Source organism: Gymnoscopelus braueri, assembly GCF_963280865.1.
Source record: "Gymnoscopelus braueri genome assembly, chromosome: 18".
In the NCBI taxonomy this organism is placed as follows: Eukaryota; Metazoa; Chordata; class Actinopteri; order Myctophiformes; family Myctophidae; genus Gymnoscopelus; species Gymnoscopelus braueri.
The window spans coordinates 51,350,653-51,378,299 of record NC_137618.1 but is presented as its reverse complement, the minus strand read 5'-3'; the positions used below and the strand labels follow the sequence as shown (position 1 = coordinate 51,378,299).

The 27,647-nt window shown below is 42.7% G+C and overlaps 1 protein-coding gene across 1 annotated transcript in view; it reads left to right on the top strand.

Annotated features, from left to right (window-relative positions):
* The first annotated feature begins 1,351 nt into the window (after nt 1-1,351).
* Nucleotides 1,352-27,647, top strand: part of LOC308073412 (thrombospondin-type laminin G domain and EAR repeat-containing protein-like) — a 134,911-nt gene continuing 108,615 nt past the window's right edge. The window contains exons 1-5 of the mRNA XM_080412285.1: nt 1,352-1,528; nt 6,457-6,683; nt 10,011-10,237; nt 11,832-11,922; nt 14,343-14,499. Coding sequence (XP_080268411.1) covers nt 1,372-1,528; nt 6,457-6,683; nt 10,011-10,237; nt 11,832-11,922; nt 14,343-14,499 — 859 coding nt within the window. The 5' untranslated portion in view covers nt 1,352-1,371. The remainder of the gene's footprint in view (nt 1,529-6,456; nt 6,684-10,010; nt 10,238-11,831; nt 11,923-14,342; nt 14,500-27,647) is intronic.

Here is a 27,647-nt window from a genome sequence, read left to right as displayed (position 1 = left end):
TGTGAACACTGGAGTTCCTAAATCCAAGCAGCTTGACACAGAGAGACCATTTCTTTACTTTCAAACACGTGTTGGATTTTAGTTTTTCTTTCTGTTAATTGGACGATTTTTATGTATTATTTTGTATGTTGTGTCAATAGGCACATAGGCCACAAGGAGGGGACGGGTGCAGTATTGCTGCTGAACTGTGGCTGATCTGAGGCCAGCAGAATGTGTCTCCACCTGGTAAACTGACCCGGTGAAGACAGGGGACCTTCACGGACTCCAGACCGGCTGCTGGGTCCTTGTTGTTGTTGTTGTTGTTGTTGTTGTTGGAACCGACGGCCGTGATGATGACTCTGTCGTCAGAGGTTCTGGAGGGCCTGGAGATCGGCTGACACAGCTGAGCCCAAACCCAGGACTATCGGCTCAGAAGGTTCAGACTGTCGACGCAGCAAGAACCAAAGACACGCCAGGACTTTTTTCCCCCTCTAGACTTCAGACAGACAAAAAGGAAGTTAGGGGTTTTCACAACCTGAGACCGTAGTGTCCTCTCTTGAGGACTTTTTGGATAATGTTTGGTTCTTTTGCTTGAGCCCTGTGATGAGATGTTGGCCTCACTCGGCCTCTGATGCTCTCTGAAGCCCGTGGAGAGACGGGAGGTGAAGCCTCCTGAATGAAGCTCAGGGTTCCACCGAACACTTTGACTGAAGCTGAGTGGGAGGCGACAGCAGGAACAACGCTTTGAAAATATGTTTATTTTTTCATTGAAGATTATTATTTGTTTTCCCGTACCGAGCTCTCTCAAGACTGACCCAGGACCAGTGGTGTAAAGTAACTAAGTACATTTACTGAAGTGCTGTACTTAAGTACAGTTTTGAGGTATTTTGTACTTTACTTGAGTATTTACGATTTCCAATACTTGTACTTCTACTACACTACATCTCAGAGGTAAATATTGTACTTTTACTCCACTACAATTATTTGAAAACTTCAGTTACTAGTTACTTTTCAGATATAAATTATGATATTATGAAACATACATTAACCACTTTAGCCCTGTTTTATACTTAGGCTATTTGAAAATAGCAGATCTACAAGGTCACGCGTTGTGAGCTTGTAGATCTGCTATTTTCAAACATTTTAGTACTTTTACTTTTGGTACTTTAAGTACATTTTATACTTTTGTACTTTTACTTGAGTAAATTTTCAATTCTGGACTTTTACTTGTAACAGTATTTCTACATTGCAGTATTGATACTTTTACTTAAGTAAAAAATGCGAGTACTTTTTCCACTACTGATTGTTATGCATTTTCCCGTACTGTGCTCTCCAGACTGACCCTGAGAGAGAGAGAGAGAGAGGAGGGGTGGCCATGCAGTGCAGAGGGTCATGAGCGGGACTGGACCACGCCCCCGGCGCTGCGGGGGGCTCCACAGGGATAGCCCACCCAGAGACAGAGCTCCGATGTGGGCCCTGGGCCCCTGGATGCTCTGCTGGGCCTTCGGCCCCTCTGGGGCCCAGGGCCAAGCCTGGAGGCCATGCACAGGTACGGACCGCTGTGTGTGTGTGTGTGTGTGTGTGTGTGTGTGTGTGTGTGTGTGTGTGTGTGTGTGTGTGTGTGTGTGTGTGTGTGTGTGTGTGTGTGTGTGTGTGTGTGTGTGTGTGTGTGTGTGTGTGTGTGTGTGTGTGTGTGTGCAGTAGTGTAAAGTAACTAAGTACATTTACTTAAGTACTGTACTTAAGTCATTCCTTTTGTTATTTTTACTTCACTGGAGTATTTCCAATTTCCAATACTTTTACTTCTATTCAACTACATCTCAGAGGTAAATATACTTTTACTCCACTACAATTATTTGAAAACATTAGTTACTAGTTACTTTGTAGATTTTAATTATTATTACAAAACATACATTAACCACTTAAGCCCTATGTGCATTTTGGCCATTTGAAAATAGTAGATCTACAAGCTTGTAGATCTGCTATTTTCAAAAGATTTTTATACATTTGAAAACTTGTGAAATGCACATTTCTGCAAACATGCTGCATTATGAAGTACTCTCTACTTTTTGATACTTTAAGTACATTTTGATGCCAATACTTTTGTACTTTTACTCAAGCAGTCCGAAAGTCCGGAATTTTGAATTCCGGACTTTCACTTAACAGAGTTAAGAGGAAGAGAGTATTCTATATTGCAGTATTGGTTATTGAAAGATGTGAGTACTTTGTCCACGTGCGGTGCGTGCGTGCGTGCACTCCCAGTATTAAGAAGATATCGAATACTATTTGATTTGTCAAGGATTTCCTTTATTTTTGTTTTTGTTTTGAGAAGCAGTGAAACATGAAGTATGTCAGCCATGTAAACATGCTTATATACACGACTTACTCATAGCCATGTAAACACTGTGTCTACGTCACTATGTCACTACGTCACTACGTCACACGTCACTACGTCACTACGTCACTACGTCACTATGTCACTATGTCACTACATCACACGTCACTACGTCACTACGTCACTACGTCACTACGTCACTACGTCACTACTACACTACGTCACTACTACATTACGTCACTACGTCACTACTACACTACGTCACTACTACACTACGTCACTACATCACTACGTCACTACGTCATTACGTCACTACGTCACTACTACACTACATCACTACTACACTACGTCACTACGTCACTACTACACTATGTCACTATGTCACTACGTCACTACTACACTACGTCACTACGTCACTACTACACTATGTCACTACGTCACTACTACACTATGTCACTACGTCACTACTACACTACGTCACTACGTCACTACTACACTACGTCACTATGTCACTACGTCACTACGTCACTACTACACTACGTCACTATATCAGCCATGTAAACACTGTGAATGAAGTCTGTAACTCTACAGAGAGACCGTCTATGTGTTCTTTATGGAGGGAGGACAGTAGGCCAGCTGAGAAGGAGACAGTGTAGGAGAGACAGACGGTAGGACAGCTGAGAGGGGGACAGTGTAGAAGAGACAGACGGTAGGACAGCTGAGAGGGAGACAGTGTAGGAGAGACAGACGGTAGGTTAGCTGAGAGGGAGACAGTGTAGGAGAGACAGACGGTAGGACAGCTGAGAGGGAGACAGTGTAGGAGAGACAGACGGTAGGTTAGCTGAGAGGGAGACAGTGTAGGAGAGACAGACGGTAGGACAGCTGAGAGGGAGACAGTGTAGGAGAGACAGACAGTAGGACAGCTGAGAGGGAGACAGTATAGGAGAGACAGACGGTAGGACAGCTGAGAGGGAGACAGTGTTGGAGAGACAGACGGTAGGACAGCTGAGAGAGAGACAGTGTAGGAGAGACAGACGGTAGGACAGCTGAGAGGGAGACAGTGTAGGAGAGACAGACGGTAGGACAGCTGAGAGGGAGACAGTGTAGGAGAGACAGACGGTAGGACAGCTGAGAGAGAGACAGTTTAGGAGAGACAGACAGTAGGACAGCTGAGAGGGAGACAGTGTAGGAGAGACAGACGGTAGGACAGCTGAGAGAGAGACAGTTTAGGAGAGACAGACAGTAGGACAGCTGAGAGGGAGACAGTTTAGGAGAGACAGACAGTAGGACAGCTGAGAGGGAGACAGTATAGGAGAGAGACTGTGGTTCTGGGGGTCCCTGGACAACATAGATGGGGGTCCGCTGCCAAATACATATCATTTTGGGGGTCCTTGAGATGGAAAAGTTGGAGCACCACTGATATAGAAACAGACTCTACACGCACGCACACACACACACACACACACACACACACACACACACACACACACACACACACACACACACACACACACACACACACACACACACACACACACACACACACACACACACACACACACACACACACACACACACACACACACACACACACACACACACACACACACACACACACACACACACACATATATACACACTTCCTGTGAGATAGTTGTGGTCACAGCAGATTAGATAGAGGCTGCAGGTGTTCTTATCGCGTCCGTCTGTCCGTCCGTCCGTCCAGACATTATTCTATCATGCTTTTAATTTAAAAGTTACAACAATTAAATATGACAAAGTGATTTATATCTATTTGTTAAAATAAGTGTTAAACTGTGATAGTAATCATTACAATGAACCAGAGGCAAATATTGTGCTTTTACTCCACTAGAATTATTTGACAACTTTAGTTACTAGTTACTTTGTGGATTTTGATTATTACAAAACATGTATTAACCACTTCAGCCCTATATTTCGGCCATTTGAAAATAGCCTATCTACAAGATCACAATGTATCACGATGTGACACATTGTGAGCTTGTAGATATGCTATTTTCAAAAGATGTTTATACTTGTAATTTGAAAACTTGTAATGAGACATTCGGCACAATGAGTACTTTTACTTTTGGTACTTTAGGTCAATTTTGATAGGCCAATACTTTTATACTTTTACTCAAATACATTTTGAATTCCGGACTTTTACTTGTAACAGAGTATTTCTACATTGCAGTATTGATACTTTTACTTAAGTAAAACATTTGAGTACTTTCCCCACCACTGACTATTTAACACAAGAATATAATTTTGTTTTAACCAAACACACATATCACTGACACACACACACACACACACACGCACACGCACTCACACACACACACACACACACACACACACACACACACACACACACACACACACACACACACACACACACACACACACACACACACACACACACACACACACACACACACACACACACATTTAGCTAATGTCTCCGTGAACATTACAGCAACAAGGTGAAAGGTTCAAAGATCATGTGATCTTGTAGATCACAGGATCTTTGTTTTTTCTCTCTCTCTCTCTCTCTCTCTCTCTCTCTCTCTCTCTCTCTCTCTCTCTCTCTCTCTCTCTCTCTACGAGCTCATATGAGCTTGTAGATCTGCTATAAGTAGGCTATAAGATAATGGTTACAGTGGTTACAATCTAAAATGACAGGTGCGTTCCTGGTCTTAAATGGTTAAAAGGAAGCAGAGCTACTAAGGAACACTGGCTGAGCTTTCATCAGAAATAGTGAGTTCAGTGAGATGAAAGGAACTAAGTACATTTAAGTACTTAAGTAAAATGTTGAGGTAGTTTTACTTTATTCGAGTATTTCCAATGTTCCACTACACTACATCTGAGAGGCCAATGTTGTACTTTTACTCCACTACAATGATTTGAAAGCTAGTTACTATTTACTAGTAGATTTGAATTATTATTACAAAACTTCAGCCTTATTAACTACTTTCAAAAGATTTTAATACATTTTATACATGATATGATACAATGTGAAACCGGACATTCTGCATAATGAGTACTTTTACTTTTGGTACTTTAAGTATATTTTTAATGTCAATACTTTTGTCTTGTCTGATATTGTCCTTCTACTACTGGAGGGGGGCCGTGTTTTTTTTCAATTCCTTTTTTCATTTATTTTATTTCATTTTATTAATATTTTTTTTCATCTTCTTTAAAAAAAAAATATATATATATATATAAATGAAAAATATTAGAAGGACAATATCACCAGAACCAAGGAGGGTGTTTTAGATGAATCTATCATGGTTACAATGGAGTTTGAAGTTACAATGGGTTTGTATAGGAAGGGGGCGTGTCTGATTAAATGAATATCAAATATCTAAATAGTGAATGAAGCAACTTAAAAAGTGTCTGAGATGAAACACAGAAGACTGAGTAGACGATAAAATGACCCCAAACAGGTTTGAAAGTGAAATATCCCTTTAAGTGCCAAACTGTCCCTTTCTCAGTCACAGCCGAGCCTTTGTGAGGCCGCTCCTGGTTTTCATCTCCTCTATACACACCTCTGTTATGTGTCTCCTTTGAAATGTGATCCCTATAGTCTGTCTGTCTGTCTGTCTGTCTGTCTGTCTGTCTGTCTGTCTGTCTGTCTGTCTGTCTGTCTGTCTGTCTGTCTGTGGTCCCCTCCCTCCATTCAGTGAGGTGAAACAGTAACCAACCATGCTTAGTGACATGTGACAGACAGTCTCCTTCCTTTGCTGTTGAACATGTGTGTTTGCAGGGCAGAGTCGTGTTACAACTTACCCCATTCAGACCGGGAACGCATCTCTGTCACTTTAGATTTCTTTGGCTATTCAAAAATAGCAGATCTACAAGCTCATATATAGCTTGAGCTTGTAGATCTGCCATTTTTGGAAAATAAAAAACAATTGTGGTGGTGGGTGGTGAGTGGTGGTGGGTGGGGGGTGGTGGTGGTGCGTGGTGGTGGGTGGGGGGTGGTGGGTGGTGCGTGGTGGTGGGTGGTGCTGGTGCACGTTGCAACATATTGTTGATGTAGGAAGTAGACTGGTGGTAGATTAATGTGGGTGTTGATGTAGAACGTAGATTAATGTGGGTGTTTTAATGGTTTGTTTCCTCAGATCTGCTTCCTCTGGATCTGCTGTCCAGAGTTCTACCTCCTCCTGGTGAAACACCCCTACACCAGTTGCGGATGGTTCAGTCCAAAGGTTCCCGGGGATTCCATTTAGCCGGTGCCATGGCAACGACGTTGAGTTTCCCCGCCTCTCAGATCTTCACCAACTGTGACTACTTCCCTGGAGAGTTCTCATTGGTCGCCACCGTTAAAATACCCAACCTCATTCAGAAGGTAAAGAGTTAAAATACCCAACCTCATTCAGAAGGTAAAGAGTTACAGCGCCATCTAGTGGAAAACCACTGAAAACACTTTGAGCCATTGCAAAATATGACGAGGAATCTCGTCATTGGCAGACAAAGAGTTAAAAAACCCAACCTCATTCAGAAGTTAAAGAGTTAAAATACCCAACCTCATTCAGAAGTTAAAGAGTTAAAATACCCAACCTCATTCAGAAGTTAAAGTATTTTTTGCTCATTTTATTTTTTATATTTCATCCTAAAACGGTGGTTCAACCAATCAGAAGGTCCTGCGCTCCCGTCCCCCCGTCCCTGGTTGTATAAAAATAACCAGGGATATTTTTATACAACCAGATTCTGCCTACCGGAACCGCTGCCTGCCGGTCCGCTGGTCGTCAAAGTATTGGCTTAGGAATGAGAGAAAAGACCCCCCCCCCCCCCCCCCCCCCGTTCTCTTGATTTAGGCCGTTGAATATAGCATGATGTCTCGTCAAAAAATGCAAATCCGAGGCGAGAAACAGGCGTTTTTTTTTTTAATCGAACAACGAGGAAGAGAACGGTGGAGGAGATCTCGCAATCACGTGATCTCCCGGATCTGTGTGATTGAGAATGATATGGTCGCTCATGTGTCAGCGAACAGCGCCATCTAGCCTAAAACCACTGAAAAGACAAAATCTCCTCATTCTCGTCATTTGGGCAGTCTGAGCAAAATATGACCAGAAATCTCGTCATTGGCAGTCAAAGAATTAACACGTTCCCTGCCAGGTATTAATTAATTAATTATTTAGCTTCTGCCAGGTTTTTTTTTAACCTTATATAGAGGTTGCGTTAGAGCGCCCTCTTGTGGAATTTTCAAGATCTCCGTCAATGGCAGGCAACGTGGCAATGTGGCAAGTACAATTTTGAGGTATTTTTAGCGGTGCCAGCCGCTCTACATTTGACCGTGTGTGTCAAGCCCCCAGAGTTGCTGAGAAACATTGAAGCCGCCACCCCAGTGGCCAAAGCTGGAACTGCAGGCGGGGAGAAATACATGCACGAGCAAAACATACTGAGAGATATTTATATATATAAATATAAATATGTAAACATATTATACATACATACATATGCATTTACATATAAATATGCATCTCGAGTGTATTTAATAAATATCTCGCGTTCAATCCTTGACACACGGGCTGCCGTAGAACGCAAAAAGGACACTAGTGCGCATGCTCATAACTCTATGTGTGATCAAAAACGACTCAATAATTCTACTTCCGGCAGGCTTCCGGGTGCTTCAAAACGCCACTGAGCACATTCATTGAAATGTTAGCTGGGGGCGGGGCAATCCGCCCCCTAGTTATATTATACCTCTATTAGTCCATGAGCCAGAGCCCCAAAATTGAGCAATGATTATCGAAAGAGTGGGCTAAACCAAACCTATATTACATTGTTCATAGGATCAATACGAGTAAATAAATATATGATAACCTTTCCACAGGAGCAGCTTTTTCATGGTTATCACACATTTTGTTATTTTCCCCATACGTACATGACAGGTGAAAAAATGACAACATTTAAAAAATAGTTATCATAATGAAACTTCCCCAGTTGATTAGTTACATGTTTTCTGAAATTGTATATTTAAATATGAAAATCGGCATTTAGTCCAAAAATTGAGCCAGATATTGAATATTCCCTCGTTAAAAACCTTTGACTCCAACATCTTAACAAAATGAAATAAGAATGTTGACTCTGGCTTTGTCCAATGTTCCAATGTTGATTCTGGAAAGTTATGCAAATTCAGGCATAGTTTCCTAATGCCTAATTTGCATATTTAAATATACAATTTCAGAAAATTTGGAATACGATAAATAATTGTTTTCATGTAAGTAATCAACTCAGGAAGTTTCATTATGATAACTGTTTTTTAAATGTTGTCATTTTTTCACCTGTCATGTACGTATGGGAAAAATAACAAAATGAAAAAGCTGCTCCTGTGGAGAGGTTATCATATATTTATTTACTCGTATTGACCCTATGAACAATTTAATATAGGTATGGTTTTGCCCACTCTTTCGATAATGTAATCTTGTCTGGCTCATGGACTATATGGTGTGTGTATGTCTGTCCGTCCGTCCGTCCGTCCGTCCGTCCGTCCGTCCGTCCGTCCGTCCGTCCGTCCGTCCGCGGACGGCAAAGATGCAACACATGCGCCACTTCAAGACATGCACACAAACAAACACACACACACACACACACACACACACACACACACACACAAGCCAGCACTGCACACGTGCGTGTGCGCACACACACACACACACACACACACACACACACACACACACACACACACACACACACACACACACACACACACACACACACACACACACACACACACAGAACATGCGGTCCTGCGAGGCACACCTTTGCAACACATGCGCCACTTAAAGACATGCAAACACACACACTCACAGACTGGCCCGCAAGTTTGCACGCGCGCACACACACACACACACACACACACACACACACACACACACACACACACACACACACACACACACACACACTAAAACGACCGATCTACAATGTGAGTAAAACATTATTAAAAGTAAATAAAGTGAGTACAAATATTTAAAAGTAAATACCTTGGGTAAAAATACTTCAGAGTACTTAAATTGAGTAAAAATACTTAAAAGTACTCAAAATTAGTAAAAATACTTAAAAGTTGAAAAAAAAGAGTAAAAATACCTAAAAGTTGATAAAGACAGTCAAAATACTTAAAAGTTGATAAAAAGAGTAAAAATACTTAAAAGTTGTAAAAATTAGTATAAAATACCTTTAAGTTAATAAAGTGATTAAACATACTTTCAAGTAAATACATTGAGTGACAATACTTAAATTGAGTAAAAATACTCAGTAGTACTTCAAATGAGTAAAAATACTTAAACATGGTTAAAATGAGTATAAATATTTAAAAGTCGATAAAAAAGTACAAATACTCTTTTAGTACCGCCTCAATACCAGTCTGAATGCCAGCGCCCACACATCAAATAGATTTGTACCAACTGAATGACAGCACACACTCATCAAACAGAGTAGGCACCGCTTACTCACACTGGGTGTGATTTTTACTTTACTGGCGTATTTTACATTGTCTGTACTTTTACTTCCACTCCACTACATCTCAGAGCCAAATATTGTACTTTTACTTTTGTACTTTTTCCCACAACTGTGTCCTTGTCTCCTTCCCTGTGTCCTTGTCTCCTTCCCTGTGTCCTTGTCTCCTTCCCTGTGTCCTTGTCTCCTTCCCTGTGTCCTTGTTCACCAGAGAAATGAGTACATCTTCTCCTTGGTCTCGGAGGAGGCCGACCAGCTGCTGCTGGGGCTGCGTGTGTCTCGTGAGCGCCTCCACCTGGTGGCGGGGGGGCAGGGCGGGAAGAGGAGGCTGAGCTTCAAGGACGTGCGCCTGGCGGACAACACGTGGCACACGCTGGTGCTGGCGGTGAGCGGGCGCCACGCCACGCTCACCCTGGACTGTGGCCTGGCCCTGGAGCTGTGAGTGTTCTGCTAATATAACCTGTAAAGTAAAGTAACTGAGTGCATTTACTCAAGTACTGTACTAAAGTACACTTTTGAGGTGTTTGCGCTCTACTTGGGTACTTCCAATTTCCAGTACTTTTACTTCTACTCCACTACATCTCAGAGGCAAATATTGTACTTTTACTCCACTACAATTATTTGAAAACTTTAGTTACTAGTTTCTTTGTAGATTTTTATTATTATTACAAAACATACATTAACCACTTCAGCACTATATACATTTCGGCCATTTGAAAATAGCAGATCTACAAGCTCGTAGCTTGTAGATCTGCCATTTTTAAAAGATTTGTGTACATTCGAAAACTGCGTAATGGGACATACTGCATAATGAGTACTTTTACTTTTGGTACTTCAAGTACAATTTGATGCCAATACTTTTGTACTTTTACTCAAATACATTTTGAATTCCGGACTTTTACTTGTAAAACTGTATTTCTACATTACAGTATTGATACTTTTACTTAAGTACAACATTTGAGTACTTTTTCCACCACTGCTGAAGACTCACCTCTCTTCAGACTCCACCTCAGCCCGTAGCACTTGACCTTTAGCCTTGACCACCATGCTTATGCAAAGGTTAAAATGTTGACCTGGCATCCTAGCCACCTGTTTCCACGGGAATTTACTGGGGCGCAGGCCCTATGCACAGGCCTGGTGGGGGACATATTTACTGGGGCACAGGCCCTATGCACAGGCCTGGTGGGGGACATATTTACTGGGGCACAGGCCCTATGCACAGGCCTGGTGGGGGACATATTTACTGGGGCACAGGCCCTATGCACAGGCCTGGTGGGGGACATATTTACTGGGGCACAGGCCTGGTGGGGGACATGCGGAGGCGGAGGCGCTGCATATGTATAGCCTACAACCGGAACTGACGCCCACTTCGCTGGAAACTAGTGGATAGTTTGTATAGTTTCAATGTACAGATTATATATATGTATACATATATATATGAAAACCTTCAACATTCAAACTGTGCTAATATGGCAAAAAAATGGAAATAACCAAAAAATAATAATAATAATCACTTTCCATGTTTTTCTTCCCTGTTTCAAAATGGCCGAGTTGTGGACCTTACCTTCAGCCTCCGTCACATGTGTGTTGTGTTGTGTTGTGTTGTGTTGTGTTGTGTTGTGTTGTGTTTCGCTTTAATGGTTCTCAAACATTTTCATGTCAAGGACCCACAAATTAATATGTATTTGCCCACAGATATATTGTGTTCTATCGTTTATATGCATGTATATTGACATCGTTCGTGTGTGTGTATGTGCGTGTGTGCATGCGTGTGTGTGTGTGTGTGTGTGTGTGTGTGTGTGTGTGTGTGTGTGTGGGTGGGTGGGTGGGTGTGTGTGTGTGTGTGTGTGTGTGTGTGTGTGTGTGTGTGTGTGTGTGTGTGTGTGTGTGTGTGTGTGTGTGTGTGTGTGTGTGTGTGTGTGTGTGTGTGTGTGTGTGTGTGTGTGTGTGTGTGTGTGTGTGTGTGTGTGTGTGTCTGTGTGTGTGTCTGTGTGTGTGTCTGTGTCTGTGTGTGTGTGTGTGTGTGTGTCAGTGTTCAGGAGCGGTGTTTTCCCAGTACACTGAGCACCAGGAGTTCCAGGTTGTACGTGGGGAGCAGGAAGAGCCAGAAGGGACGCTTTTCTGTGAGTCCCAAGTTTGACCTTTGACCTCCACCCCGGGGTCACCTGGTCATGTAGTTTTATTAAGGTGTGTTAAACAGTGCATTAAAACATGTGTCTGAAAACATTAGAGGCTAGAAATAAGCAACGCAGAACATAAGCGTGCCTCCGTCAGCAGAGCCCTCTGTCCGCATGACAAGACAGCTGTAGAGGGTAGCACGGGTCCACCCGGAACCGAAGACCCGAACCCCGAACCGAGAACCGAGCCGGTTCGGGGCCAAAAATATTGTCCCTCAGGCACGGGTCGGATCAGTTCCAATTGCCACGGGTCTCGGTCAGATCCATTTGAAATGGATGGACCCGTGTGGACCCGTGAGGACCCGACGACCAGCTTTGTATTATTATTATTATTATATTAATCTCTTTAACCTTCGGTTAAATGAGACTAATGCGTTGTAATTACGCCCCCAAATCCATATCGCCGTTTCTCGCATAGTTTAATGTTAACACATTGACTGCCAGAGTTTATTCATAATGTATATGTTATATGTTGAATTATTTGTCCGTTTATTTTTTAACATTGAAGTGAATGGATTAAAAAAAAATATATATATATATATATCTCCTAATTCGTTGTGAATAACGAAAGAAATGTTATATTCAAAAATTAGAGAAACATTTTACAAAAAAAAAAAGAAAAGGGGAGAATGGGGAGAATTCTCCCCTTTGGCGGTAAACACCATTGACTGAAAAGGGGAGAATTCTCCCCTTTGGCGGTGAGTTTAACAGTCGATTGAAACGCAGCCAATCTCAAGCGCACTGCACTGCTGTTAAAGAATACCAAAACACTCGCCCCAAAACACAGTCGCCCCGGGGCAAATCCTATCGGTATTCACCTGGTATTCTTAAACGTAACCTCAGTAAACTATGCCTAAACCTAACCTTAATCCTAAACGTAACCTCATTAAAACGGTGCCAAAAACAGCTGCAATCAGCCTTATCCTCAGTAAATACAAGAAAATGGGGGCGAGTGTGTTTTGGTGCGAGTCTTCCGGGCGGCTACCCTGCGACCTGCGTAACACCATGGAGTTTTTTTAGCAGGTGAAATGCAAACAAAAGCCACCGGGAAGATGCAAGTTGGAACGTCGTCTGTGTGGAGCATGTTTATGGACATAATCTGCGGGGACAGACGGTAAAAAGTCGGAAAAATGTTCTCAGTCTGTCTGCAACACAGAGCAGAATGCACGCGACACAGCTCCTCTGTGATTACTCTGTTGGGGCGGGGGGAGCAGGAGCTGATTGACACACATGGCTAATCTGAATACCACAGTGATTTTAGCTATAAATGAGCTCCGGGTCCAGTACTGGTCTAGAGACCCGGTCAGACCGGGTCTAATACATTTGAATTATCCTCGGTTCGTTTCGGAACGGGTCCAGTTTTCCTCTGCCCCGTTTCTGGCCGGGTCACCAATCCACCGGTCCGTTTCGAACCGGGTCCAGTAATTTAGAATATTTTCTCGGTTCCGTTCGGACCGGTCCAATTATCTACGGATCCGTTTCGGTTCGGATCCCATTTTTTGGATCCGTGCTACCCTCTAGATAGCTGCCCCGCACTGAGCTCTCGATCCCACAGCCCGAGGGGACGGGGACGTCTGATTGGTTGACAAACCACACACCTACGTTTCTGAGCTAAGCTTAGCAATAAAGCCATTTCATGATGTCTTTAACCAACGACCTGTTGACCCATCATGATGTCTTTAACCAACGACCTGTTGACCCATCATGATGTCTTTAACCAACGACCTGTTGACCCATCATGATGTCTTTAACCAACGACCTGTTGACCCATCATGATGTCTTTAACCAACAACCTGTTGACTAGGGGTGGGACGATATGGGTACCTCACGATACGATATATATCACGATATTAGGCCCACGATAACAATATATATCACGATATTCGACGATGTTTGATATATTGCGATATCACGATATTCGATATATATTGCAAGAAATTTCACCAACGATATATCACGATATCTGAAAATATCGATATATTGCGATATCACGATATATTGCATGAAAATTCACCAACGATATATCACGATAGTCCTTGTATTCAATTCAGAAACACATAAAATAGCACCAAACAGTTCAAAATCATCATTACACAAATACAGAGTAGGAAAAACAACGTTTTTTTTAATTTTTTTTATATCGATATTTTTTGGGAGGATATCGATTATTTATCGCGGGAGAAAGTATCGCGATATATCGATATATCGATATATCGTCCCACCCCTACTGTTGACCCATCATGATGTCTTTAACCAACGACCTGTTGAACCATCATGATGTCTTTAACCAACATGTCTTTAACCAACGACCTGTTGACCCATCATGATGTCTTTAACCAACGACCTGTTGACCCACCCTCTCCCAGGGTTTGCTGCGCCAGCTGGTCCTACTTCCTGGTTCAGACGCCACGCTGAGACTCTGCCCCTCATCAGAGCCGCGATTGGCTGAGCTGTCTGTACCTCATGTCCTCACTTCCACGCCTCTGCAGCCAACCAGCAGCCAGCTTCCCCTGTACCCCTATGGTGAGTACCTCTATGTACCCTTATGTACACCTATGGTGAGTACCCCTATGTACCCTTATGGTGAGTACCCCTATGAAAACAGATGCTTTCCTGTTGTCTTTTCTCTTGGCTAAAAGGCTCCAACCGGCGGCAAATCATTCTTCTCTACAAAATCACTGCTTTCACTGCTGGCAGAACGGAGCCTCGGTCAGAATGCAGAAACAAAGACTCCGCCCCCACCACCACCGCGGAGGTTGGGGGTTCTAATCCACCGTTTGTCGAGCGTCTATATAACACAACTGGCCCGTGTTCGGGGGAGAGAGGGCAGGTAGGGGAGGGTGATAATGTCACTGTACGTACTGCTACGGGCTGGGGGTGGAGCCTGTCAGCGAGGAGTGTTGGGCGGGAAGAAGGCTTTACGTCCTCCCGGTGGGGGCTCCTCACTGGCAGGTGAGTCAGTAGCATACAACAGCAGTGACAACACACAGAAATTTGTGTGGAGAGGAATTAATTGGAGAGACAAAAGAGGGTAAAAAGCTAAAACAAATAGATTAATAAATAAATATAATAAAATTAATAAATCATACCCACCTTGAACTTCTGACAAAGTTCTGAAAAGCTCTGCTGAAGATATTATTATTACTATAATCATGGTTATTTAACATCAACATTATTTCGGACGACACTGGATCTGGCTAAATCTTTAAACACCTTCTTTACAACCATAGTCACAACTATTTCTATTCTTAGTTCCATCTAAAAAGTTATAGGAATAAAAGTTTATGAACAGGTTGAAGAGTATCTTACTGAAAAAAAACAAATTTACGAATTCCAATCTGACTTCAGAACAGCTCATTCCACTGTCACAGGCCTTTTCTATTTGAACAACCACATCAAACATGAGTTGGACGTGGGCAATACTGCCGCATGGTCATGCTGGACCTCCAAAAGGCATTTGGACGCCATAAATCCCTCTATATTGATAAGCTAAAAGCAATCGGTTCTGAAAGCACATCAGTGAACTGGATGAAATCCTATCTGGAGGGGAGAGAACAGGTGGTGGAGGTGAATGGAACCCTGTCTGCCCCCTACCAGTGAATTGTGGCGTTCCTATTAGGAACTTTACTGTTCCCAATATATGTAAACGACATGACATCAGCTTGTGATTGCAATTTGTTCTTGTGACTCGGCTCTGTTGGTCTTGGACAAGGACAAATTGCAAGTTGAAAAAGCCCTTAGCTTTTAACTCAGTAAAATCTGCACCTGGCTCGCTGATAACAAACTATCACTACACCCGCTTTAACAAGGGAACCAGGAGACCTGGACTGCCAGACCCCTAGTAGTTGAAAGATCAGAGCGCTACGTCACGCTAAGCTCGGCCAATCAAAAAGAGGACAGAAGACAGACCTCTTTTATGCCCATGTATGGACGAAAGGGGGACAGACAAAGCCTCATGTAGGCCCGACCCCCTGGGTCTGGCAAAAAGTCAAACATCAACATCTCACCAGCCACCCTAAGCCCCAAGAGATGGTGGGGGCAGTAGCATACCATTTGTACACAGGCCGGAGTCTGATCAGCCTCGGTCGGGTCGCCTGGAGGAGGGTGTCTGTTGCAAGCCCCGAAACACCCAGTGACTCCAATAAACAACATGATGTGTCCAAGTTGGTGCATCAGTAGATGTTTTTATTAACTGAAAACTATGGGAGTGGGAGTACCAGTGACAACGACCACGAAGAGTGTGGTGACATCTGGAGGGATGGAGGACGGCCGGAGATACAGCGACCCGGGGTGGAGAGGGTTGGCAGCCCAAACCACTTCTTCTGTGAGGAAGAACCCAAAAGCTACAGACTGCGGTAAAACCTTCAAGGAGGGTTTAAATATCCATCAAGGCAGAATGAGATGTTTGTGCCCAGCAGCAACGACGACGCAACGCACAGAAGGCTCACTTCTGGTCAGAAGACCAGAAGCGGAGACAACCCACAGTGCCTAGAGCCTCCTAGTGTCGCCAACACCTGCTGCAACATCTCACCTGCCACCCTAAGCCCCAAGAGACAGTGGGGGCAGTAGCATGCCACTTGGACACAGGCCGGGGTCTGATCAGCCTTGGTCGGGTCACCTGAAGGAGGGTGTCTGTTGCAAGACCCGAAACACCCAGTGACACTGATGATGTGTCCAAGTTTGTGCATCAGTAGATGTTTTTATAAAGACTTAAAAACAGACATTACAATCTTAAAATGAATCCTGTAACAAACAGTGGAGGTGGGCAATAATCGGGGAGATGTGGTCATACTTTCGTGCCCCTCTTAAGAGGCAAGCGGCAGCGTTTTGGACTAACTGTAGTCGTACCTAACTGACTGAAACGTTTGCCACACTGTTTGCAGGCGTGGGGTTTCTTTTTTGTATAAGTCAGCTGGTGTTTCTTTGTCTCCCCAAGCTTCTGAGGTGTGGTCTTGGTAAGCTGTTGATGACTGTAAGATCTCGTTTTGATCTCTGCGTCTCCTTTTTCCTGGTGCCCGGTGGCAGAGCTGCTGGTGGTGGTGACTTCCTGACAGCTAGTGGCTCTGGAGGGGACCTGTCCATTCTTCAGCTTGGGGCTGTAGAGGTGATCAGGGACCTGTCCATTCTTTATCATGGGGCTGTAGAGGTGATCAGGGACCTGTCCATTCTTCAGCATGGGGCTGTAAAGGTGATCAGGGACCTGTCCATTCTTCAGCATGGGGCTGTAGAGGTGATCAGGGACCTGTCCATTCTTCAGCATGGGGCTGTAGAGGTGATCAGGGACCTGTCCATTCTTCAGCATGGGGCTGTAGAGGTGATCAGGGACCTGTCCATTCTTCAGCATGTGGTGGTGGTGGATCAGTCCATTCTTCAGCTCGTGGCAGAAGAGGTCATCAGGGATCTGTCCATTCTTCAGCATGTGGCTGTAGAGGTGCTGGATCTGTCCATTCTTCAGCATGTGGTCGTGGCTCCTCTTCTTGTGTTTATGGAGGTTTACCATCTGACACATGGAGACCCACGGACACTCAGGACAACAAGAGAGCTGGTTCTGGGAGGATTGGGACCTGACTCCTTCCAGGAGCGGGGGGTCGTCATCAACAAAATTGCTGCTATGCATGGGATCTGTGTGTAGGTTGGTCTATATGGAATGTTCTTTCTCTCACCCTTTTCTCTTAACTCTCCCTATAAATATATCAGTCCCTCGTGCTCTGTCTCTTACCCTATGTTTCTCTCTGGATGCTACAGGTAGGAAGTAGAATGTACGTGTTATATAGGCTGGTCTGAGCTCTGGTCTGACGTCACAACTCAAACTGTAGCCAATGACAGCGGTGGAAAAAGTACTCAACCACGGTACTCGAGTCAAAGTACACGTCAGGGGTCTTCAACGTTTTCAGCCCAAGGACCCCGTAGCTGAGAGAGAGATGAAGCAAGGACCCCCTCTACGTATTGTATAAAATTGAGATGCAGATTCAACTTTTTTTTTTACTTGGTCTGCTCTTTTTGGGCGGTGAAACCACCCCTATATGTGAGGTTTGGACATTGCACCCCCCCAACCCTGCGCTGTGATTGGCCACCAGTGTACCCCCCTAACCCTGCACCGTGATTGGCCAATCACAGTCTATTCAGGACTGTGATTGGCTAGTGAAACATGACACATGTGCATAGCCCTATAAATAGGACTATGCACTTTAAGTTAGGGGTGTACAATGGTTGGTCCACAATATTACTCTTCTTGAACTTCCATCACTGTGATGACCACTGTGACCACCCACTTCACACTGGGTGTGATTTTTTCCCTCTACACGATATACCTCTTTGCCAAAAATAGCAGATCTACAAGCTCACAACGCCTCACAGCGCGAGGCGTTGTGAGCTTGTAGATCTGCTATTTTTTGGCAAAACTTCTCCTCAGAAAAGGAATGCTAGAGTTTAAGTGGTTAATGTAAAAAAGAAAGTTCCTATCACACAAAGATTTGGCGGACCCCCTGTAGTAGCTCTCAGGACCCCCTAGTGGTCCCGGACCCCCTGTTGAAGACCCCTGGTATACGTAGATACGTACGATACAGCCAACTGGCCTGACCTTTAACCCCACAGAGAATCTGTGTTGTATTGTCAGGAGGAAGATGAGAGACACTAGACTCAACCGTTACAGATGAGCTTAAGGCTGCTCTCAAAGCAAACCTGGGCTTTCATAACACCTCAACAGAACCACAGGCTGATCACCTCCATGCCACGCCCCCTGCCACGCCCCATTGATGAATTACTTTGTTCAAAAGTATCCCAGACCAAGTATTGAGTGCATAAATTGACATACTTGTCAGATGGTCGACATTTCTGTATTATAAATCCCTTTTTTGGGAGGTCTTATGAAATATTCAAATATTTTGAGATATGGATTTTAGACATTTTTTTTAGTTGCTTGTAAATATTGGTTGTTGCGTGTTGCGTTTTTTTGGGCTTGTTTTTAAAGTGTACTCATGTTTTTATTATTGCTTAAACAGTCCTCAAACATGTGCATGTCAGATTATTGTATTTCTTCGCAGACCCCGATCTAGCCGATCTACACGATATACGACCCCGATCTACCCCGATTTAGCCGATCTACAAGCTCACAGTGAATAGTATATATATATATATATATATATATATATATATATATATATATATATGTATATATATGTATTCCAAAATATTATTTTACTATTTCTTTTCAAGATCTTTTTGAAAATAGCAGATCTACAGGCTCACTGTGAGCTTGTAGATCGGCTATTTTCAAATAGCCAATGTACTGTATAGGTTTAAAGTGCTAATGTAGCCTAGTCGCCTCTTTAGGGCGTGTTTTCATAGAACTGGCTGCTTATTTCTCTCTCAACATCTGGCATCAACACACGTTTTGCCGTTCCTGAGACGTCAAAGTTTTCCACTCTGGAAGGAGGTTTCACTTAGGATTCAAGCCCCGAAAACGCCTTTCCCGTCTAAACGGACGGCACATCTGATACTTTATTTTGCCGTTTTCTCTAGAGAGCGTTGTAGTGTAAAGGGGGCCTCAGAGACCACCTCCACCTCTACCTTCTGCAGGGAGAATGAGTTGGACCCAAGGGGCCAGCTTGAGATTTTTTCATTGACTCCAATACGGAAGAGACAGTTCATATGAATGGCCTGTAGTTTCGCTGTTTTACCCCTGCAGGTGTCAGAAAGAATTTATTTTAACGGATGGGTTTTTGACAAACTTTAGACTAGATTTTCTTACCTTAATAAAAAATGTCATAAATTCTATATGCTTCCAGTCGCTAGTTTAAAGTCTCCTTTCAATCATCATGATATGCGTTTTGCTATATTATGGTCCCATTTATTTTAAAACTGACGATAAAGTAGGCCATTCTCTAGGAGGAGCGGGATGATTTGATTGACAAGCTACATAACCAATAGCATTCATTCCCCGCCCCCGCTCTTGATTGACAATCTACCCTACCAATAGCATTCTTTGGGGATTGTTTTCCGGTTCCTGTTCCCGACGTGCTTTTTGGCTTATATTAGAGATGGCGAATTTCAAATGCCTGAACAATCGGCTTCATTTTCGGTCTGTAGAAACCAGCGGTCTTAATGGGTTGCACCAGTGGCTGGACCTCTGTTTCATTCTCACCTCTCTATGGGGTGTTTAATTCTCACCTCTCTATGGGGTGTTTAATTATCACCTCTCTATGGGGTGTTTAATTCTCACCTCTCTATGGGGCGTTTAATTATCACCTCTCTATGGGGCGTTTAATTCTCACCTCTCTATGGGGTGTTTCATTCTCACCTCTCTATGAGGTGTTTCATTCTCACGTCTCTATGGGGTGTTTCATTCTCACGTCTCTATGGGGTGTTTCATTCTCACGTCTCTATGGGGTGTTTCATTCTCACGTCTCTATGGGGTGTTTAATTCTCTCTATGGGGTGTTTAATTCTCACCTCTCTATGGGGTGTTTAATTATCACCTCTCTATGGGGTGTTTAATTCTCACCTCTCTATGGGGTGTTTAATTCTCACCTCTCTATGGGGTGTTTAATTATCACCTCTCTATGGGGTGTTTAATTCTAACCTCTCTATGGGGTGTTTAATTCTCACCTCTCTATGGGGTGTTTAATTATCACCTCTCTATGGGGTGTTTAATTCTCACCTCTCTATGGGGTGTTTAATTCTCACCTCTCTATGGGGTGTTTAATCATCACCTCTCTATGGGGTGTTTAATTCTAACCTCTCTATGGGGTGTTTAATTCTCACCTCTCTATGGGGTGTTTAATTATCACCTCTTGGGGTGTTTAATTCTCACCTCTCTATGGGGCGTTTAATTCTCACCTCTCTATGGGGTGTTTAATTCTCACCTCTCTATGGGTGTTTCATTCTCTCTATGGGGTGTTTCATTCTCACCTCTCTATGGGGTGTTTCATTCTCACCTCTCTATGGGGTGTTTCATTCTCACCTCTCTATGGGTGTTTCATTCTCTCTATGGGGTGTTTAATTCTCACCTCTCTATGGGGTGTTTCATTCTCACCTCTCTATGAGGTGTTTCATTCTCACGTCTCTATGGGGTGTTTCATTCTCACGTCTCTATGGGGTGTTTCATTCTCACCTCTCTATGGGGTGTTTAATTATCACCTCTCTATGGGGTGTTTAATTCTCACCTCTCTATGGGGCGTTTAATTCTCACCTCTCTATGGGTGTTTCATTCTCTCTATGGGGTGTTTCATTCTCTCTATGGGGTGTTTCATTCTCACCTCTCTATGGGGTGTTTCATTCTCTCTATGGGGTGTTTAATTCTCACCTCTCTATGGGGTGTTTAATTCTCACCTCTCTATGGGGCGTTTAATTCTCACCTCTCTAAGGGTGTTTCATTCTCTCTATGGGGTGTTTCATTCTCTCTATGGGGTGTTTCATTCTCACCTCTCTATGGGGTGTTTCATTCTCTCTATGGGGTGTTTAATTCTCACCTCTCTATGGGGTGTTTAATTCTCACCTCTCTATGGGGTGTTTCATTCTCACCTCTCTATGGGTTGTTTCAGTCTCTCTATGGGGTGTTTCATTCTCTCTATGGGGTGTTTCATTCTCACCTCTCTATGGGGTGTTTCATTTTCTCTATGGGGTGTTTCATTCTCACGTCTCTATGGGTGTTTCATTCTCTCTATGGGGTGTTTCATTCTCTCTATGGGGTGTTTCATTCTCTCTATGGGGTGTTTCATTCTCACGTCTCTATGGGGTGTTTAATTCTCACCTCTCTATGGGGTGTTTCATTCTCTCTATGGGGTGTTTCATTCTCACCTCTCTATGGGGTGTTTAATTCTCACCTCTCTATGGGGTGTTTCATTATCACCTCTCTATGGGGTGTTTAATTCTCACCTCTCTATGGGGTGTTTCATTATCACCTCTCTATGGGGTGTTTCATTCTCACCTCTCTATGGGGTGTTTAATTCTCACCTCTCTATGGGGTGTTTAATTCTCACCTCTCTTTGGGGTGTTTAATTCTCACCTCTCTATGGGGTGTTTAATTATCACCTCTCTATGGGGTGTTTCATTCTCACCTCTCTATGGGGTGTTTAATTCTCACCACTCTATGGGGTGTTTAATTCTCACCTCTCTATGGGGTGTTTAATTCTCACCTCTCTATGGGGTGTTTCATTCTCACCTCTCTATGAGGTGTTTAATTCTCACCTCTCTATGGGGTGTTTAATTATCACCTCTCTATGGGGTGTTTAATTCTCACCTCTCTATGGGGTGTTTAATTATCACCTCTCTATGGGGTGTTTAATTATCACCTCTCTATGGGGTGTTTAATTCTCACCTCTCTATGGGGTGTTTAATTCTCACCACTCTATGGGGTGTTTAATTATCACCTCTCTATGGGGTGTTTCATTCTCACCTCTCTATGGGGTGTTTAATTCTCACCACTCTATGGGGTGTTTAATTCTCACCTCTCTATGGGGTGTTTAATTATCACCTCTCTATGGGGTGTTTCATTCTCACCTCTCTATGGGGTGTTTCATTCTCACCTCTCTATGGGGTGTTTCATTCTCTCTATGGGGTGTTTCATTCTCACCTCTCTATGGGGTGTTTCATTTTCACCTCTCTATGGGGTGTTTCATTCTCACCTCTCTATGGGGTGTTTCATTTTCACCTCTCTATGGGGTGTTTCATTCTCACCTCTCTATTGGGTGCCATTTTGTCGATGGCTTGGTGGAAGTTACAAGTAAAAGACCATAATACTTGAGTAAAAGTACAAAAGTATTGGTATCAAAATGTACTTAAAGTACCAAAAGTAAAAGCACTAAAATGTTTGAAAATAGCAGATCTACAAGCTCACAACGCACCGCGAGCCGACGCATTGTGAGCTTGTAGATCGGCTATTTTCAAATAGCCTATGTATAAAATAGGGCTGAAGTGGTTAATGTATGTTTTAGGAAATAATAATTGATCATTGTAAAGTAACTAGTGAAGTATATTCTTGGTCGAAAGAGTGGCTGTATTAGTCTCCTGGAGAAGGGTTCAATAATGGAGGATCCGGTCAAAGGTTTTCAGTTAGATATCATTTTATTCCACCCAACAGGCAGACTGCCGGGTTTAAGGTCTGATTCAATTTTAAATGACATTTCTCTTTGTTAACAACACAAGTCATAGTTATCCAGACTTTAATCATTTTAACTACACCCTGCAGACCTAAGACTGTAGAATAATAAAAGTGTATATATTTTACTGTCATCTTGACCTGGCTTCCAACCATTCACTACACATTTGCTGTCTGCGGCTACAGCCCAGGAAGGAACAAAGGGTATTTTAATCAGTTCAAACCAAAACAAAAGAATGACTCTGTGGGTTCGAACGCAAGACGGGGGTAGCATTTCCTGGACTCCAGGGGGGCGAGCCTCAAACAGTCTGTATACACTAGGACAATAGTATTATAATCAACCACTTGGTAACAAAAGGTTTTGGCTCAGCGACTTGTTTTGGTTCTCACTTAAAGCGGGGAGCTCCTGCTCCAGGACAAAGACCAGGATCTTAAAGGGTTGACTTGATCAACACATCAATAGCAAATTCAAATTGTAGGGAATTGTCAGGGGATCTTCCACTACCTGCCGCTCAGCTCCACATAATTCGGCATCTCAGTATGGGATATGATTTACTATATGGAACTTATGTTTGAACGGATACTTCACTAGTAACTAAAGTTTTCAAATAACTGCAGTGGAGTAAAAGTACAATATTTGCCTCTGAGATGTAGTGGAGTAGAAGTAAGAGTTGAGAAAATTGGAAATACTCCAGTTAAGTAAAAAAAAATATATATTTTTTTTACTTAAGTACAGTACTTGAGTAAATGTACTTAGTTACTTTACACCACTGAATATAACAAACACATGCAGCCAGCAGCAACGTGACAACACGGTCAAACAATACCAGTTACATTATAATGAAGGGACATTTTTCACAATGTTGAACATCATACCTATGTGTAGGACTTAACCTCTTAACCCATTGAGAGCGGGAACACATCTGTGTGTTATTTTTAAGATGTCTTTGGCTATGAGCTTGTAGATCTGCTATATATATATATACTAGAGGTCAGGGTGCCTTACGGGCGCCCTGCCCCCTAGCCCTATAGCCAACAAAATCGTGGGATACAAATGAAAACATCGCGAACCCCTTTCAAAGAGCCGTTGTAAAGACTGGCTCATTTATGGCTCATGTGTATATTATATATATTTTAAAAATATATTTAAATATGTATGTATTCATATGTCATAATAGTATGTATATTTATATTGTAGATATAATGTATATGTTAAATATGTGTTATGTACTGTAATACAGCATAACATTATGATATAATAATGTATTATTATATTTAATAATATATAATAATATAATATATAACATCATTAATACAATATTTATTATAGCATAAGATATATACATAATAATACATATTATTGTAATGTCTAATATTATGATATCTAACTTAACTTGAAATAATAATTGTAATATGTAATTTATTTATATATAATAACATATATGGAATATATATAAATAGCCATATAATAGCCATATTCATATGCATATTATTTATATAGATCCGCCGTCTTTCTCCCTCTCTCTGTTGTTTTTTCCATAAACCTGGTGGCTTGTTTGTCGCGCACAATCTAGCAACACTGGAAGTTGGGAGAGAATTGGACAACATCTTTGGAGCGCATCTGTAGTGTACCTAGTGTCCCTTTGTCCCGCTCCGTCTGTCTGGCTCTGTCTTTCAATCCCCCCCACACACACACACACACACACACGCGCACACACACACACACACACACACACACACACACACACACACACACACACACACACACACACACACACACACACACACACACACACACACACACACACACACACACACACACACACACACACACACACACACACTGTCTCTCTGTCTCTGTCTCTGTCTTTCTCTCGCTCCCCGTGGCTCTCTCTCAGAGGCAGATCCACCGTCTTTCTCCCTCTCTCTGGTGTGTGTGTGTGTGTGTGTGTGTGTGTGTGTGTGTGTGTGTGTGTGTGTGTGTGTGTGCGCGTGTGCGTGTGCGCGTTGTTAAGGTTTCGAGGCCTATGAGGCTCGAAGCCTTATTACGTCTCTACACTTTCACTATTATTAAGGTTTCGAGGCCTATCAGGCTCTCGAAGCCTTATTGCATCTCTTGCCTTTCACTATTCTTCCGCCGTTTTTGGCAGTTCTGGCCTAACCGCGTGGTCACTTTTTACGAAACTCGGCAATATGGTAGAGGGCTATGCCAAACGGCGAAGAAACGAAACTCACAACTATCGGCCAAAGGGTGGCGCTATTTTACTCAATTGACTTTGAACAGGTACAACTCATGCCCTGTTTGACCCACATCCATGACACTTCAATACACACATGCGTCTCCTCATGCCTAACAACTTTCACACTCTGACTTTTGACCTCTGACCTTTAGATCTCCCACCATTTCCAATTATATGAAAAACAGTAAAAATCTATAGCTTTCTGGGATCTTTGAGCAATCTGCACAAAACATTTTACAGTGCCATTAGTCACAAAATACACGTGGGATAAAACACACTTATACAACAACATGAAATCACATCAAAACATTATGTTAGCCTCCCATAGAACGACACCGATCCTAAAAGAAATTGGGAAGGAAACAACATTATCGAGAATAACTTTCCCACAAGCCCAAAACTCAGAAAAGAAAACCCATACTGGTATTTGTCGGATTCCTGCTGCCATGGCGTCCCAATGGAGCAGAAATCCTCAACCCAGACCCTAAAATCACATTTTTAATCACTCATCCCTAAAAATAATGGCACTTCCATTGTAGTGTCAACAGGAATGGTTAATCAAATCACCATAGTAGCCAAGGTACAGGGCTTAATCCCTAATTCCAAGTGTCGACCACCTGCTGTGAGGGAAAGAAACACTCCCACTAAGATCAGAGCAAAGAAAAACTACAGGTGACAGTTGATCTAAGATAGGTGGCAGTATGTGCTTCACAGAGCACATATTTTCCTATTTATAAACCTAAAACCAAGATCACTTACCTATGTAAACATAAAACTATATGTGACGCTTTTTGTTTCCATATATTCTCTCCACACAACCAGAGATAATGCCTCCTAATTTTGTGAACACAAATTCACTCTTATCATCTAAAAATTCCTATCTATTATTAGTTATATTAGTTAATACTCACTTTGAATTTTAAGCTACTCAGTACCCCTCCTTTTCAAGACAGCAGAATGACGGTTTTCTCGAGGCCTCGGTCCGTCCCGACAGGCCTTTAAAAAAATCCATGTACTTATAGATGCGGAACCTTAACCTTGATCAAAAGATAATTGTGCTGTTCTTGTACACACAACATTACAATAAACAACACTCACACAGACACACACACTCAACCCATTCATTCTGTGCTAGCTTCGTTGTAACTCTGTACAACCGGACCCGCAGGCCGGACAAAAGTCCCCCTGAACAGACAGCCGGCGACCGTTTGATTGATTGATTTAATAACTTCTATACAAATACATGCAAAAACCAAAAGAGTCACTGAACGCATTTACACAACCTTACTAAACATGACCTCCTAACGGTTTGAGTGTGTCGGCTTATGACCACTGCGTTTCCTCGACTGACGTTAATCGGCAACACTAAAAAACATTCCACCAAGAATACAAATTTAAAAGATTAAAACACGTCCACACCATTTTTCCATATATTGTATCCTATGTATTCAAAAAATCAAGCAAAGTCCCTCTAATCTGTGTCATGCGCATGAAAGGCGAGACTTTTCAGTCTCCCTACATATAGACCATCAAAAAGCCTATGGTGATCACAATTCATCACTAATACTTCAAAACTGAAACAATGTCTCCCACTAGTACACCCAAACAGATTCCCCACTAACAAGACACTTACTGCGGTGGTTGGCTGAACAGCGAAAGACTGGTTGGGCCTCCAAAGCAAAGGATTCCCCTCCACTGTACTGCCAAACACCGACAGCAGCAAACCCAGTCCAAAAATCGTCGGCGCAGGACTTCCAAATGTGATAGCAGAATCTGAGAATCTGTTTGGAGCACTCACAACACAATAATGATGAGACAGACAAGAATTCAGAATTCCAAGTATGAGAGATTTTACTCGAGTAAAAGGAGCAAACTTTACACAACAGCATCATGCAATGGAAATCCAGTTTGTCTCACTGAGGTCATATTCTACCTCTGGTTAAATAGGCCTGTTTCAGACACACCCCCTCAACACCTACACACAGACAGTTTTCACATAGAGATGTTAATTTAGTCAACAAGCCTGATGACAAAACAAAAGAATGCAAATGTCTCTGTTTGGAGACAGGATGTCTAGCAGGCAAAGAGTCCTGAAGCAAGGTGGAGCCAAGCAGGAGAACATCTTATCACATTAGTTAATTTTAAATGTTTATCTTCAAATATCCTTGACACTGTCACTGCCTCTCTCTGTCACTGTCTGTCTGTCTGTCTGTCTGTCTGTCTGTCTGTCTGTCTGTCTGTCTGTCTGTCTGTCTGTCTGTCTGCCTCTCTCTCACTCTGTCACTTTCTGTCTGTCTGTCTGTCTGTCTGTCTGTCTGTCTGTCTGTCTGTCTG